The sequence below is a fragment of the Microcebus murinus genome, chromosome 3 (assembly GCF_040939455.1).
Source record: "Microcebus murinus isolate Inina chromosome 3, M.murinus_Inina_mat1.0, whole genome shotgun sequence".
Taxonomy (NCBI): domain Eukaryota; kingdom Metazoa; phylum Chordata; class Mammalia; order Primates; family Cheirogaleidae; genus Microcebus; species Microcebus murinus.
In genome coordinates this window covers 58,458,625-58,471,836 of record NC_134106.1, presented here as the reverse complement: position 1 = coordinate 58,471,836, position 13,212 = coordinate 58,458,625, and the positions used below count along the sequence as shown (strand labels likewise).

General features: G+C 41.4%; 1 protein-coding gene across 1 annotated transcript in view; it reads left to right on the top strand.

Moving 5' to 3' along the window:
* Positions 1–258: 258 nt before the first annotated feature.
* TGFA (transforming growth factor alpha) overlaps positions 259–13,212 on the top strand; it is a 102,713-nt gene continuing 89,759 nt past the window's right edge. The window contains exons 1-2 of the mRNA XM_012750167.3: positions 259–544; positions 645–959. Of these exons, the coding sequence (XP_012605621.2) occupies positions 259–544; positions 645–959 (601 nt within the window). The remainder of the gene's footprint in view (positions 545–644; positions 960–13,212) is intronic.

The window sequence follows — 13,212 nt, the reverse complement described above, 5'->3', positions numbered from 1 at the left end:
GGGTAGTGGTGGTGGTGTATAACCAGATTCCTCGTGGACAGGGCCCATCTTCATTATCAGCCAGAGGCCAGAAGAACAAAGACCCAATGATCTTGACAATGTGCCCCCCTGGGGACATAGGGTGGCTGTGCCCAGGCAACAGGGATCTCCAGAATTGATGGGGATGGGGCACAGGTGGGAAACCTGGTTTAACAAATTCTTTGCTTGATTCTGGGAAACACTTTCCTTCACTTGGGACCAGGTCTTGGCAGGTGGCCGATGAAGGTCATAGGTCCTTTTACTGGCCCCATCCCAGTTTCCCAGTTCCGGGCCCCAGTGCGGCCGCGGGAGCCGCCCTCGGTGCAGGTGACCCGCACCCGGGCGGCTCCGCTCCGCCGCCTAGAGCCCAGAAGCTGCCACTGCGCGCCGGGACCATCCTGCTCTGCCAACCCCGCACGCTGGAGTCCGCGGCCGCACTGCGCGGGCAATCCGGGGTTGGTGTTTGAAGTCAGGCGCTTCCTGCCGTTTTCCTTGGCCCGGGCGCCTGGCCCGCGCGCGGTGCCCGGTTTGGGGATCCCGAGTCGCCCCGCCCCGCTGGCCGCGCCCTGCTGGTGCGCTCAGCGTCCCCGCCCCCAGTCCCAAACCCCCACCCCCTGTGTCCTTAGGGGGGCACCCCCATTGGGGCGGGAGGAGGTCAGCCGTGCCCGGGTCGCCGAGTGGCGGGGAGGTGACGGTAACCGCCTTCCTATTTCCGCCGGGCCGGCAGCGAGGTGGGTGCGTGCCAGCAGAGAGGTGCTCGGTCCTCCCTCCGCCCGCCCGCGCCGGGGGCCGGCCCTGCCTCGCCCGCGCCTTTTTCCCCCGCAGCGCGGCGCCGCTCCGCCACTCGGGCACCGCAGGTAGGGCGGGAGGCTGGAGCGCCTGCTGCCCGCTCGCCCGTAAAATGGTCACCTCGGCTGGACAGCTCGTCCTGCTGGCGCTGGGTACGTACGCCGCCTGCTGCGCGCCCCGCGCCCCCGGCTTTCCCCTGTCCCCTCCGTTTCTCTTTCCTGGGGGTTCTGTGCTCCGGCCTAGGCGAGTGGAGGGAGGCTAATGCTTTTAATGGATTGGTGCCTGGGAGAGAAAGGGAGTCCCTAAGAATTACAAGAGGGGGACTGTGGAGCGCCCCGGCTTTCTCCCGAGAGTGGCTGCCTGGGCCGTGCGTGAGAGCGCCTGGGAAGGGGGAGCGGTGTGAGAACAGGCTTGAACTTTAATCTGCGGCGGCTGTGTCTGTGCATACACATGCCCACACCTACCTGCTTACCTGGCTGCCTGCAAGCCCGTCTTCACGGGCGTCGGTGCAGTGTAGATGAGCCGCCTTCGAGCGCGTGGCGGGCGTCCGACCCTCTGGCCGGGTCTTGCCTGCTCCCCTCTCCTACCCCCGCCTTCCCCTGCGCCCAGCGACAGACGGAGGTTCACGATCAGCGGAGGGGCCCTCAATCTTCTAACTTTAAGATCTCTTAAGCGTTGGGGTAGGTTTTGGATTTTTGTGCGGATTAATTGTTCTTTTAATCGACTTCCCTGGGAGAAGTAGTTTCAGTGACTGCGGAGGGCAGGAGTGAAACCCTAGAGCGTTGCCCGTTTCCTTTGAGTTTGTTCTTGGAAATGAAGGAGGGATGGGGCAGGGGTGGGGGAAGGGAAGTTAAACCCCGCAGAGCCAGGTCGGGTCTGCGGAGCAGGTGCGTTCTCCGAGAGTGAAGTCCACAGGTCTGTCCGTAAGCGATGAGGGGCGCAGTGCCGCGCGCCGCCTGGCCTGCTTCTTGCCCTTCGTGGTGTCGGGTCTTTTGGGTGTTGAGGCGGCTGAGTAACAGCCCAGGTGTCCTGGTTATTGCTGCAGCCTTCCGTGAAGTGTATTGTTCGGTCGGTATCTACCGAGTTTAACCCTTTATAGCATGTTGCTCGCTACAGGGTCAGAGTCTGTGGAAAGGCATGGAACTCCTCCCCTAAAATGCCCAGAGCCGCAGCCTCACCCGGTTCCGCGTGCAATTCCAGGGGGTTCGTGACCCCGCCGGCAATCCTGCCCTTGAAACGCGGGTTAAGAACCGCTGCTGAAGGAGAGGCATCCTGTAAGCCTAAGGCAAATACAGGGCAGTCGCGGAACCGGATGCTCCCAGCTGCACCCCCACCTGAAACTCACCAACAGGTGACAGGATTACGGGCAGCCTTTCTTGCCCATCCTTTTTCCCAGAGCTAACTTTTTTGTGTATTTTGACGATGGTTTTGATTTCAAAGTTTCTAAAGAGCAACAAAACATTACCGATACAGTGGAAGCCTCCTGGATACGATTCTCTGTTGTAATGTTTTTGCAAACAATAGTAGTGAATAGTAATAATAGCTAAGGAGCGCTTTACTCTGTGTCAGGCAGAGTTCTAAAGTGCTTTACATTTATTAATTCATTTAGTCTTGACACCAATCCGATGAAGAAGGTGTTGTTATCATCCACATGTTGTAGAAAAGGAAAGTAAAGCACACAGGGTCCACAGTTTGTAAGTAGTTGGACCAGGAGTATTAAAGAGTATAGAAGAAGTGTGGATATCAAAAGTCACTCAATTTTTGGTCAGTATAGTCCCAGCTCCCAGGTTTGGGACTTTACCTTAAGGCGAGATCATGTGGTATATCATGGAGCTTGCTGTTACATTGGATTTTCTCTTGAACTCCTAGCATCTCCTAGGATCTCTAGGTGGTTATTCAGTGAAAAGTAGAGGCAGAAAATGATGATGGTAAGCAAATTTGAGGAAATCTTTGAAATTTGTCCCCAATCCCCATCGCAGTATACTTGCCCATGAAGACTACATTCATTCATTGTGTAATTTTTCTCTTTTGCCTAGGAGTGTTCTCTTCAGCTTGATCTTTGTTTCTTAAAAAGAAAAACAAAGTATAAATTTAAAGATTGATCAATATGTAAAGCTGGCTGGCTCATACAGCGTCAAAATGTAAGCAGTTGAAAAAAGTAGAGTGAAAAAAAAAAAGGCAGGAGTAATTTACACCAGTGAGGAACTCCTTTTTATTTATATTTCTTTAAAAGAAAAATCAGAGCCGTTAGCTCTGTGCATTTACTAGAACTGCTGCCTCCCACGTGCATCCTTAATTTGCATGTTTCCTCCAAAGCTGCTTGCCTCTCTAATTTTTCTTAAATAGTTGAAGGCAGTTCCAGGCAAATCAGCCAGTGTTTCGTCACTAACCAAGATCTAGAAAACCTTCCTAGGAAATTGTCAGAGAAGGAACTGGCTGTTAAGAGTCTCAGCTGATGCTTGGTGACTTGGAACCTGAGCAGTGATTAATGTTTTGAGTGAAAGAATGTGGAGACTGTTGCCCAAATGGCAGCACTGAAAACATAAGCCAGGTTTATGTGGTGGCTGCCCTCCCATCTCAGGTTTCCATCGCTGGCAGGCAGACCTCACAGGGGCTTGGCACTTCCAGTTGCATGTCCTCCTCTGTGTCCAGAGAGCAAGATGTGTAATTTTGGTGCCATGTTTTTCTCATTTGTAAAATGGGGAGATTAGTAGGGTTGTTGAATATATTTAATGTATGTGCCTGTCACATAGTAAAAGCTTGATTAATCTTACTGCCATTGTCATCATTGTTGTTACTTTGAGTCCCATGGAACTCCAGACATCATTGCAGGTTATGTGGGTTCTGTAACTGGGAGAGTTTGTCCATTTTAATTTATCTCATCTTCCTGCTCTTCACCCTTCCTAAGCCAGAAAAATATCCCTCAACCTAAACACCTGCCTTAGTGATTTCTGGTGAATTTGGCAGATGACATATTCAAGCAAGTTCGAGAGTTCTTCTGGACCTCATGAATTCTTTATTTTTTTTTATGCAAAGCATTTGTAACTCCTTTTTAATATTCAATGATTATTTATTGAGGTCAGCACTAAGTTCAAGTTTTCTTGTCTGTCAAGTGTGAGTAATAAAACTCTGCCCACCTCACAGGCTGTTATGAGAATCAAATGAGATGATTAATATGGAAGCTATTTATAAACTATGAAAATTCAGGCTATAGACAAAATAGAATTGATTTTATGATACAGAAATGGGTTTTATAATCTGGAGATAAACCTTATTATTTTTATGACAACTCCCATAAGTGAGGACTGAATGTAGACCTGGAGAAGGATGCCCAAGGACACGAGGAGGCATTAATGATGGGCAGAGGTGAAATAAGTCACCTTCCCTGTGGAATTCAGGACTGAGAGACCAGGAGGAGGACAGAAGTAAGATGTTTCTTTTCTCCATTCCATGGAAATGATGTCTTTCAGAGCAGACAGTGGAGGTTTCCCTAGGACACATGTTTTCCGTATTAGGCAGCCATAATTAGTGTTCACTTAGAATGTGGGCTGTAAAGGTGTATATGGAAGCCTTAGAGGCTAAGTTTCCCGTATTTGCTTTTCCAAAATATGATTTCTTCAGGATAAAGTGATCTTTCTGTAAATACTCAATGTCCCCTGCAACAGGGACTTTTCTTACAAGAATAAACGATGCTTCGTGTCACTGTTACTGTGGGTAACACATGAGAAACAGATGACTTTTCTGTTAGACCTATCTAAGGACCTTTTCAAAGTGTGTTTTGAACAAGGTCCTACTCTTTGCGCTGCCCACAAAAAGGGACAGGCAATGGGAATAGGTTGGGTCAACTAAAATGAAAATGACTCGCACACCCTGAATTGGGCCTCTTGTGCTTGGTTTCACACTCAAAGTCTCTGTGGAATCTTCTATAGCAGTTCTTAAATCAGAATCATTTGGAGAACTGGTTAAAACAGATTGCCGGGGCTTCCCCCCAGAGTCTCTGATTCAGTAGGTGGGAGAGTCTGCATATCTAACAAGTGTCCCAGTGTGGCATGTGCTGCCGGTGAGGAGGAGGGACTCTTCCAGAACCACTGCTCTTCAGTCATTCACTGTTAAGGCAACTTCTGGCTTAATGTCAGTATGTTCTGACATTTATAAATGCCATTGTGGATTTATAAGCCCTTATTAAAGACACTTTTAAGACCTGTCTTGCTGACCAGGGCAGTTAGAACTCTTGCTGAGATATCTCAATTGTTGTAAGTGTCCTTGTACTTCACCCATGGAAAATATAATGAATTACCAACAGTAATTGTGTCATACTTCCTTTTATTTGGATTGCCAAAAATCAACCATTGTTTTACTGCCATTTCAAATCACTTAATTTTAAAATAACATAATTCTATGCTAAAGGGCTAATCTGTTTAAGATTGCATCTAGGCCGGGTGCGGTAGCTCACGCCTGTCATCCTAGCACTCTGGGAGGCCAAGGCGGGTGGATCGCTCAAGGTCAGGAGTTCGAAACCAGCCTGAGCGAGAGCGAGACCCTGTCTCTACTATAAATAGAAAGAAATTAATTGGCCAACTAATATATATAGAAAAATCATCTGGGCATGGTGGCGCATGCCTGTAGTCCCAGCTATGTGGGAGGCTGAGGCAGTAGGATCGCTTGAGCCCAGGAGAGTGAGGTTGCTGTGAGCTAGGCTGATGCCATGGCACTCACTCTAGCCTGGGCAACAAAGCAAGACTCTGTCTCAAAAAAAAAAAAAAATTGCATCTAGATAGAAGAAGATTGGAGGATTTTTATGGTGCCTTTTGGTTTTGTTTAGCTTTTTTTCCCTCCTATGAAATGTCAAGTATAAAAGTTTTTCACAGAATCAGGAAATTCAGAAATCTAGACTATCGGAATCATCTCTTAGGAGTTCTTTATTTCAAATACAAGGCACATTTCCTTTATACCAGCTGTAAAATCTGGGTAAATTCTTTTGAAACGTCATGAATTTATTGTATTGAGTACGACAAGAAATAGTTGGTACCTAGGCCTAGAAAAAGTTGGAAGTTTATTGAGATGGAATTTATGTGTTTTGCTAGGGCTTTGTCTTAAGTCCGAGGAAACACTTTTTTCACATGGAGTCTTTCCTCTAGTCAAGTGAATTCTACACTCAGCACTTTTGCCTTTTATTTTTTGTTGTCTCCTCACCATGAAAGGCTTTCTGTTTTTCTCACCTTAGAGTTTGCACTCTTAAAGTACCTGTAGATGCTTAGGGTTTCCTCGAGAAGGAACTCCTTTGTGTAACAATCAGCCTGCTATTGCTTTGCCTTTTTTAGTTGTAATCCTCAAATTTGTTGACTTTTCCAGCTGGGAACCCTAGTGGCAAAGAGAGCCCTGGCTCCTCGTTGTTCCGTCTTGGGTTGAGACTTGGTTGGTGCTTGGCTTCTGTCCGCTAGTTTGAGGGCTCCTTCGTCTTCCGCTATTGGCACCTCTGAGCATAGGCCAAGCCTCAGTGGGGACCAGTAAATATTTGATGACTTCTTGGTTTGCCCAGTGCAGGATACTCCAAGGATAAACTCACTTGACAAACATTTGGCTATATTGTTAATATTCAGCCTGAAAAACTCCTTATTATCATAATCAAGGGTAGTCGCATATAAATGCTTACATTACAGAGGCAACTAGTCTTCAGAATGGTGTTTTAAAAGAACAGATTGGCCAGGATCGGTGGCTCATGCCTGTAATCCTAGCACTCTGGGAGGCTGAGGTGGGAGGATTGCTTGAGCTCAGGAGTTCGACACCAGCCTGAGCAAGAGCAAGACCCCGTCTCTACTATAAATAGAAAGAAATTAGCCAAACAACTAAAAAAAAATTAGCCAAACAACTAGAAAAAAATTAGCTGGGCATAGTGGCACATGCCTGTAGTCAGCTACTCGGGAGGCTGAGGCAGGAGGATCCCTTGAGCCCAGGAGTTGGAGGTTGCTGTGAGCTAGGCTAATGCCATAGCACTCTAGCCCAGGCAAGACAGTGAGACTCTGTCTCAAAAAAAAAAAAAAATAGATTATGATTTAATGTTTTTACAATTCCAAACATATATTTATTCTCTGAAACATTTGGAAAATTAAGGAAAGCATAAGAGAGGATGTCTTAATGACCTATAATTCCACCACTGAAAGTTAATTATGATTAACATTTGGTTTAGAACCTGATGGATGGGCCAGGCATGATGGCTTATGCCTGTAATCCTAACACTCTGGGAAGCCAAGGTCGGAGGATGGTTTGAAGTCAGGAGTTCAAGACCAGCCTGATCAAGAGTGAGACTCCATTTCTACTAAAAATAGAAAAAATTAGCTGGATGACCAAAAATAGAAAAAAAAATAGCTGGGCATGGTGGAGCGTGCCTGTAGTCCTGGCTGCTTAGGAGGCTGAGACAGGACGATCTCTTGAGCCCAAAACTTTGAGGTTGCTGTGAGCTAGGCTGATGCCATGACACTCTAGCCTGGACAACAGAGTGAGACTTTGTCTAAGAACCTGATGGATGAATGTATAGGTAGATATTCTTTAAAAAGCACATAGGAATTCCAATGAGCTCCAAAGCACATAGGAATTCCACAGTTTCATTCTTTTTTGTAACTTAATAATCTTTTATAACAAACATTTTTTTATGGCATCAAACATTCATCTACAACATCATTTCTAGTGACTGAGAAATATTCCCTTGACTATAATTTAACAAATTTTGAAGCATTTTTACTTTATAGGTTTTTTCCTATAAAGTATGAATAATCTACACATTGTTATTAGGAATATCAACTGATACAGTATTTTTTGAAAGTCACTGTGGCAATTGTAGTCAATTTTAAGTGTGCATAGCTTCTTAATCATCAACTCCACTTCTTGAGAGAGCCTACATAAATACTTGTCTAAATGTGTAATGAAAATTTAAAAGATGGTGATTGTCGAATTATTTGCAAGAGCAAGTAGTTTGCCAGTACCATACTATTATACCTATTTAAGGAGATTTTGCAAACAATTTTTTTTATATAACAATGCAATGATTTGTTGTGTATCTATTTAAAATAATAAAGGTTTTCATGATATACTATATTTAAAAGGACAAATTCCAGAACTATATGTATAATATAGTACCTTGGTTTGAATTGGCTGATTTTTTTATAACAAGCATATATATATTAAATTTCTAATGCCTAAAGTCAAGGAAGATAAATAATGTCACATTCTTGTCCATAAATATTTGATATATTTTTTGATTATTTAGTATAAATTCCTAGAAATTGATCTTTTCTCTTACCTTCTTGAATCTTCCATAACACTATAAATTAGATTTAACATTTTCCAGGCTGGTTGGAGAAAAATAATCTCAGCTCAGTTTTTGTATTTAGTATTTGTAAGGGTGAGTAAATTTCTTGGCCATTTGTCATTTTGTTATTTGAACCTTAACCTTAAAAAATGTTTTTCTTGTTGGTTGATCATCCTTTTCTTGGAGTTTTATAACAACACTTTATATTAAAAGGATATTAATCCTTTTTCAGTCATAAATTACAAGTATTTCCCCCATTTATTATTTATCTCTTATTGTATGTGTTATTTTGATATACCTAAGATCTTTATTTTTAGGTAGCAGAAACTATAAATCTTTCCCCTTAAGCTTTCTACCTTTTGGTTACTTATTTAGGAAAACCATCTCTTAGCCTATGATAAGGCAAGTATGTTCTTACTTTTTTTTTTCTGTCTCATTCTTTAGTGGCTTCATATTATGTTGAAATATTTTATCTATAATTTATTCTGGGTATATATGAGAGATACAACTTGTATTTCATTTTTTAAAAACAATCAACCAGTTAGTAGTCTCAATTGCCATTTATGGGATAACCTATCCTTCCCCCTGTGGTTTGCAGTTCATTTTTATCATATGCTAAATTCTTATATAGATACTTGAACCTGTATATGGAATTTCAGTTTCATTATTTTGTATTTTTCCCTTATTGTGAATTCGTTCATTCATGTATTCTACAAATATTTATGGAGTACTTGCTCTGTGCTGAGATCACTTCTGCATGCTGGGGAGTTGGCCAGGAATGAGACAGAGGCCCCATGCTCAGGAGCCGTGTCCTAGTGGGTGAGACATTTCCCCCGCTATCTATTCCAATGGGTTATTGCTGCCATATAAAAGCTTTCTTTCATATTTATATTTTAATGAGTTTTGTTAATTCTAATAGTTCTTCAGTTGATTCTTAGGTTTTCTAGGTAGGTGATTATGTAATCTTGAATAGAGATAACTTTCTCTTCTTCCTTTTAATATTTTTATCTCATTACTTTTTTTCTATCGTGCTGACTACAGCTTTAAAAACAACATTTTTTAAAAGGTAGTAAATAACACTGTATTTTTCACGGCTACACTGATAATGTTTGTGCATTTAGCAGTTCATTATGAGGCTAACTTTTTGATTATATATGTGTGTATACATATGTATACATCTTTAGATAATGAAATGTACTTCTCTTCATAATTTGCTAAAATATTTGGTATTTTGTTTTCTAAAGCAGGATGAGATAATGTATGAGTTTTTCCCCCCAAATGTTTTGAGGACATTTATTGACTCAATTATGTTAAAGCTCTCTTTAAATTCTTGAAATAAACTCTTTTCGGTTATGTGGTATTCTATGTATATACTGTTAGGCTTGGACCATTATGAAGTGTTCAGGGCTTTGTTTTCTTTTTTAGGATTTGATATCAGCATTGTGTCAGCTTTATAAAGTAAATTTTAATAGCATTTTTTTTTTATGTTCTGGTAGTTGACATATCATGGAAACCAACAGTTCTATGAAGGCTTGAAAGAAATTGCTTATGAAGGTTCTGGGCCTGGTTGCTTTTTAGTGATCAGTTCAAGTTTTCTACTTGAGTAAGTTTTGGTAATTATGTATCTTGCTCACAGTTGATTCAACTCCAATATCTAAGTTTTAGCATAGATTCATAAATGATCTCCTTTAAATTAAAATTTTTTCTTTTACACCTGTAGCACCAGTTAATGTGACTTTAACAAATGTGAAACAAAACAAGCATCAAGGCCCCCAAAATAAAATATATCTTAAAGTTTGTTTTTCTTGGTGATATTTAGAAAAGAACTTTAAAAATTATTAAATAAAATTGAAGGAAAAGTTTTATAGTTAATAGTGTTCCCATAAGCCCAGGGAAGTAACCTTAGTTTGTTTGCATAATTGCATATACCAAAGCTAGTGTAATAATTCCAGTTCTGATTTGGAGGGTACATGACTTTGTAATTTCTAGCAGAGAAAGTAGCATCCTGATACCTTCTTAAGCTTTAAAAAGCTTAAAAACTTTCAAATACACTATTGCGTCCATTAAATGCTACTATAGCACAGCCAATGCTTATGTGAGAGAATATTTTGATTTTTGTTTTTAAGATCAGTACTTCTAGATAAAAATCATATATTCTTACCAAGAGACCATATCTTCAGCTTGGGCTCTTCAGGGCCTTTAATCTGAGTTTGAATGAGGACAGTTTATAATTCTCATGGGTGCGCGGAAGATAGAAGTGCCTTTACTCTCATTCATCATCTCCTGCCAGGTTTGAGGCATCCTCTGTGTAATTACTGTGCTTCCAAGAGGCACAGGAGATTAACTGGCTAAATGGTTCACATAATGTGGTGACACAAAAGCAGCCAAAGCTGATAAATGAGAGGTTTGCAATTACACACTTTGCTCCTTTCCCTTAGCCAGGCCTTGGCAACCAACAAGAATAACTCAAATTTAGGACATGTTTTCTGGTTAACAAACAGAGCTAACGACCTGTAACTTTTACCATGGTAGTAGCCCTGAGGAATTGGTATATGAATTATGGATGACATAACCAGGTCACCTTTTTGCCACTGAGCTCAGTTGGAAACTTTGGGCTTGAACCCTTCTCACCTTGGAATGGTGTCTGGGTTATAAGTTTTGCATTGGACGAATGCATCATCGGGCCGGTCTGCATGCTATACACACTCCCTGCCAGCAAATTTAAACAATGACAGATGTTTTTTGCACATAGCAGACTTGGGTGTTATAATTAGGGTTTCAGGGGATGAATCACAGGTCCCTGAACTGGAATGAAAGCAAGCCTGGGGCCTGAGCATTTTTTAGGGATGTGAGGTAAACTCATAGATCACACAGATGGGGAATCCTTCTGGATTTGAACTCTCCCTGAACCTCATCCACTACTCTCCCCTCCAAAGAAAACCCTCAAAACAAACACCCCCCTTGTGCCGGCCACAGTGCTGGCCACTGCCAGTTCGTAGAACACGTGCACCCTATGTGGGTTGTTCAGGACATACTCCTTTTCCACCAGCTTGGTTAAATCCTACACTTCCCCTTCCCCAACTGAAACACAGATCAGAATCTACAAACAAAAGAGTCTAAACACCCACAAATTTGAGTCACCAGAGGCATTGGACTAGTTTTAACTGCCAGGTGTCCTACCACCCTCTTTCTGGGCATGGATACAGATATTTGTATATTCACTTTTTTTTTTCCTTCAAAAATGGCATTTGGTAGATTCTGTTTTAAAATCTGCTTTTCACTTACAGTATATAGAGACAATATTTCTGTAGCAAACATATATAAATATAAACCTATTTTTAATGGCTATTATGTACTCTGTGATACAACTCTAACATTTATGTATCCATCCCTTATTGATGGAGATATAGATTACTTCACACTTTTAAATATTCAAATATGAAATGAAAATTCTTACAGCTTAGTCATTGTCAGTATCTTTTAATTATTTTCTATGGATAAGTGCCCAGAAATGGATTACTAGGTCAGAAGGTTCACACTCTTAATGTGTTTTGACAACCTGCCCTCCAGAAAAGCTGTACAAATTTATACTTCTGCCACCTATGTGTGAATGCCTATTTATTGACAAATTTATCTGTGGTGAATGTTATCATTTTTTAGACTTTGCTAATTATGTTGGCAAATGATATCTCATTGTTTTAATTTGTATTTCTTTGGTTTTTAGTAAGAGTGAATGCTTTTTCACGTCTGAGTCTTTGAATTGATTTTCTTGTGAGTTACCCATTTGTGTCCTTAGACTGTGTTTTAGGTAGGTTGGTTATTTTCTTTGTGAGCAGCTTTCAAAAATATGTTATACATTGAAAATATTGTCTCATTTTGCTTTTTAAATTTATGTGGGTTATGTTTGGGTTTATGAAAGTGTGATTTTGGTTTTCGTTTCAGCTTTTAAGTACTTAAAATCTGTTCATAATTTTTTTATGATTTCTACTTTTGTATACTACTTAGTCTCAGGGTAGAAAGGGATTTTCTGTGACTCTTTGATATCTGATTTACCCTCGTACTTTGTCGTTGTTACTTTTCAGATCTAAATTTTAATTCTTTGTGAATGCATTTTGATGTAAGATGTGAGCTAAAGATCTAATTTGCCTTTTTGTCAAACAGTGATCCAATTATTCTAACATCATTGGTTGAATAATTTATTCTCTACTCACTGCTTCCAAATCCCACCTTGTCACTTAATATATTCTTAGAAGTACTTGGGTCTGTTTGTGGAATTTCTGTTCTGTTCCATTGATCTGTGGATGGTGCCTGTAACAAACCACTCTTATGAGTTGAAACATGTCATTGCACCAGGAAATTGGGACAGAAAATATTAAGAACCAGGAAGGTAAACAGTGTATTACAGTGGATATCCATCACTTCTCACCTTCTTGATCAGACTAATGCTTTCCTCCCACCTAGGGGGTGTTGGAGGGAATGATTACTTAGCATGTTCCTTTCCCTGGAGAGAAAGGATGACTTACCTCATTCCATAGCTTGGCTAGAGACTGATGGGCTTTGGGTCCCACTGTACTGGAAGACATGATGACCCTGCATACACTTTCTCCTGTTCTTTCTGGAACTTTATGCTCTGCAGGAGTTGGCGGTCATGGCAGCCTGCAGTCCTCCATATGACATTCTGGCAAATTAGGACTATGTATTTTCATCTCCCCATCACAAATGGGAGTACCCTTGTGGAGTATGCCATGACGTGTGTGGAACCACAGATCAAACCAGAGACATCTCTCTGGAACAAAAGATAGTTAGAGAATCAAAAAGGAACTTAACTGGCAAGTCATAACATTGTTTTCTATATCAAACTCAGATATGTTAGTGAATAGAATGCAAGATTGAAATATATTAATTTTTAGGATAAAACATAAGACTTCATTATCAATTGTGATTTTCTTTTTTCCATTGAATTGTTTCAGACTGTGCTCCCTGACTAGAGAGATGGATAAGAATTTCTTCTCTTTGCCAATTTGTAGGGGTTTTTTTTGTTTTGTTTTTTTGAGACAGAGTCTTGCTTTGTTGTCCAGGCTAGAGTGAGTACTGTGCCA